The sequence below is a fragment of the Aegilops tauschii genome, chromosome 1 (genome assembly GCF_002575655.3).
Source record: "Aegilops tauschii subsp. strangulata cultivar AL8/78 chromosome 1, Aet v6.0, whole genome shotgun sequence".
NCBI classification, from domain to species: Eukaryota; Viridiplantae; Streptophyta; class Magnoliopsida; order Poales; family Poaceae; genus Aegilops; species Aegilops tauschii.
This window is the reverse complement of record NC_053035.3, coordinates 330,508,397-330,511,582: the sequence shown is the minus strand read 5'-3', so window position 1 is coordinate 330,511,582 and position 3,186 is coordinate 330,508,397. Positions and strand designations below refer to the sequence as shown.

The following is a 3,186-nucleotide window of genomic DNA, read 5'->3' as shown; positions in this document are numbered from 1 at the left end:
TGCATACACTACATAGGTTAATAATAAACTAATCCTTGAATTCCTCTCATACTTTTTTGTGTGGCTAAAGTGACAGAATCACTTCAAGTAGTGCTTGCCTAACCTGATCTGTCACGATCAAGGAGGGATCTACTACTAAAGCAGCTATCACCATGATAACTATGAAAAGTCCCCCCCCCCATTGATAAAAACCAGAATCAGATGATAGATCAAGTCTTACCGAAATTGGATTTCTTTTTCGTGCCATATGTCGCTTATACTTTACTTTTTTCCCCCTCTGCCCTTTCAAAAGTGGTTACTCCCGATCCGAAGCACCCCTTTTCCATTCATAGAGAGATCCAATCGTCAAAATCGTTTACTTGTAAGCTTTACTGGGTATGCCTTATATACCGCGTTTGGGCAACCCTCTCAACAATTAAGAGATCCATTCGAAGAACACGGAGACTAATTTAAGTAAGAAGTCTCCCAGATAGGGGCACTTCTTACTTAAATGAAATTATTTTATTCTTTTAGTTGGAGTTGGTGGAACCTTAGGTGGTTCTCGGAAGAAGATAGCGAAAAAAATTATCCCTAAAGTCGAAACTAAAAGGAACGGATAAACCAATGCTTCCATAGATTCGATCCTGGTTTATTTACAATTATAACTTCCACACCTATTCATTTGTCATTTGGGATAATTTCCCATATAAAGAAAGAAAAAGAGTCAAAGAAAGGATGGGAGATGTTTCCCATGTCAAATCAAAAAAGAGAGGTGAAAGATACTATAACAATGTGTATCAGACTGCCTGTTTCCTTGTAGTTGTGCAAATCTTGTTTTGTTTTTACCGAAGGACCTTATTATGGTTTGAAATGTAGTAGTATAGTACTTCGCTAGTTAGCATCCTCTCCTCTCCTCTCAAGAGAAAAAAGAGAGAAGAAATGGGTAGGTGTCTCAACTGGACATCTGAAGAGGATCTGACCACCATGCTTAAATCAAACAGAGTGGAAGCAAAAACAAAACAAAAAAACCTTAATTGGCCTAGAACCAGACGGAGTTAACACAGAGGTTAGAGAGGTGAAAGGGACCTTGATGAGCACAAGAGCGGTTTCGGCTGTCAGCGGTGGGGAAGGAGCTTTCTTTGGCTGTCAGCATCGTCCTGGTGGATGGCCGCTGTAAATTTATAAAAGAATGTAGTATAAACACAACTGAAAATTCTGTAACATAGTTTAGAAGATACCATATTAACAGCAAATACAATATAAAAAAGAGCCACTGTAACTGTAAGGCATAATGGTGATTCAGTGCTGGTTTTCAAATAAACGCAAACAATGCTACTACCACCGCAAATTAAGGCTCGCAATATAAAACAGAGCAATTGCCCAAGTATTTATTTGTGAGTGGCGAAGCATGATAAATGTGAGCGAAAATCCTGTCTTATTAATGAGCAGTTCGATTTTCTCACATGATATAGTACCTGGTGCACCAGTGATTGGATTACTGCTTGTTGGTGGGAAAGCAAGCATAGCGAAGCTTCAGAAATACCACTATAGGGATCGCCATATTTTACAAATAAAATTTTCACTGTTAGCCTGTCCACAAAGTCGACAGAAAAAAATCAGTGTTGCTTCCAAAATCATACCAGCAACTTTACCATGTTATACAGAGAACCTAAAAAACATCAGAAAATAAGTACCCAAATATAATAACAAACAAATAAACCTACTCGAGAAATTGTTTCCCATGCTACCTATATGCCCTGCCTAAGAAAAAGAAAACCTACCTAAGAAATTGTTTCACACGGCTCCTAAAATCTAAATCCAATGGGCTGTGACCAAACTTATCTGCACCACCAAACCATTTTAAAAGGTCAAACAAGCAGTCACATTGTTCCAACGGGCCATTTAGCTCACTGGCAAGTACAACCTCTCAATAACACCTAAGAGACTCAAGACAAAAGCTAGCCCAACGTTCCTCGCAGCTAATAGAAACACCATGAGAGAACTGTTCTGCAACAAAAATGGAAATAGCAACCATAGTGATAGTAGCAGGGTTCAGAAAACTGCTTTGTTTTTCTACAACCAAACAAACATTGTTTTCAACAAGTTTCAGAGTCTGACATGTAATATTTTATGAAGTGTAAATTAGATTTGAATTATTTGATAAGAAGAAACTCCAGGAGAAACAAATATCATGCAGCTCTTCTTTTGTGTTTTTTACATAGATAAAACCTGTCCAAATCTATGTTTTTGGGCCTTCAATGCCATTATTAAGAACAACACAACTACAAAAGCTTCTGCCTTTCCACAACACTTTCCTCCCAACTTCACTAAAGCATAGAAGAATATAATTTTTATAATCGGCAATAGCAACCATAGTGACAGTAGCAGGGGCGAGTCCTCTCAACTATATATTGCAAAAGAAATTAGGATTGTAGCAATCTCCGGCTTGGCTGATTTTACCTTGAACAAAATTCAGTCTCATGAAGCTGGAGCCCAAAACTTGGATCCCAGAAATCACGATCTATAACAAGAAGCTGAGACAATGTCACATCAAGCTGCGGTAAGGTAAGTTTGATGTCAGAAACCGTTAACCTCAACAACAACAACAACAACAACAACAACAACAACAACAACAACAACAACAACAACAACAAAAGAAAGAACAACAGTTAGCAAACCCACTTGGCTAAACAGTGTATCGTAGATAGCCATGAGGCCACTCTGGCCGACGGCAGCGCAGGCCTTCCCATCCAGGTCCAACTGTGGGTTCTGCAGATCGGCAAAACTTCAAGCAAGGAGAATTATCAGCACACAAGCAGTGACGATAACCAGAGGCAATGACCGTCAGTAAACTGCTGTGAGAAAAAACTCTCTGCAACATGGCTGTTGATGAGCTTTCGGTACTTGAGCCTCTGCCTCCCGATGCCAACGGCGCCGGAGGCGAACAGAATCACCTCATACCCCTGGAAATTAAGCTTCTTCACCTGAAACAGTTTCACATATTTACCGGTCAGCAACTGTCAGAATGATTTTTTACAGGTTTAGAAAGCTCCTTGGTCAGAAAATTCAGTTACCTGCTCGTAGAGGGCTCCGAGCCTGCCCATGGCCAGTCGGCCATTCTGCCCGGTGACAACAGCAGTGCCGACCTGGATGCACGAGAAAGTGATTAGATGGACCCAACGAACAGAATACCAATTTACTTAGCAA

The 3,186-nt window shown here is 40.1% G+C and overlaps 1 protein-coding gene across 1 annotated transcript; it reads right to left on the bottom strand.

Annotated features, from left to right (window-relative positions):
* Positions 1-217: 217 nt before the first annotated feature.
* LOC109782354 (uncharacterized) lies at positions 218-2,960 on the bottom strand. The gene is made up of 4 exons (XM_045227196.2): positions 2,662-2,960; positions 2,440-2,534; positions 1,455-1,569; positions 218-1,150 (listed from the first exon to the last, which is right to left on the bottom strand). The coding sequence occupies exons 1-4, from the start codon at positions 2,689-2,691 to the stop codon at positions 1,019-1,021; spliced, it is 372 nt and encodes a 123-aa protein (XP_045083131.2). The 5' UTR covers positions 2,692-2,960; the 3' UTR covers positions 218-1,018.
* Positions 2,961-3,186: the final 226 nt, after the last annotated feature.

Coding starts and splice junctions, on each gene's coding strand:
- LOC109782354 (XM_045227196.2), bottom strand. CDS start 2,691: ATGGCTATCTACGATACACTGTTTAGCCAA. Junction 2,535..2,661: donor ACGATACACTGTTTAGCCAA/GTGGGTTTGCTA, acceptor ACCTTACCGCAG/CTTGATGTGACATTGTCTCA. Junction 1,570..2,439: donor GAGACTGAATTTTGTTCAAG/GTAAAATCAGCC, acceptor CTTTGTGGACAG/GCTAACAGTGAAAATTTTAT.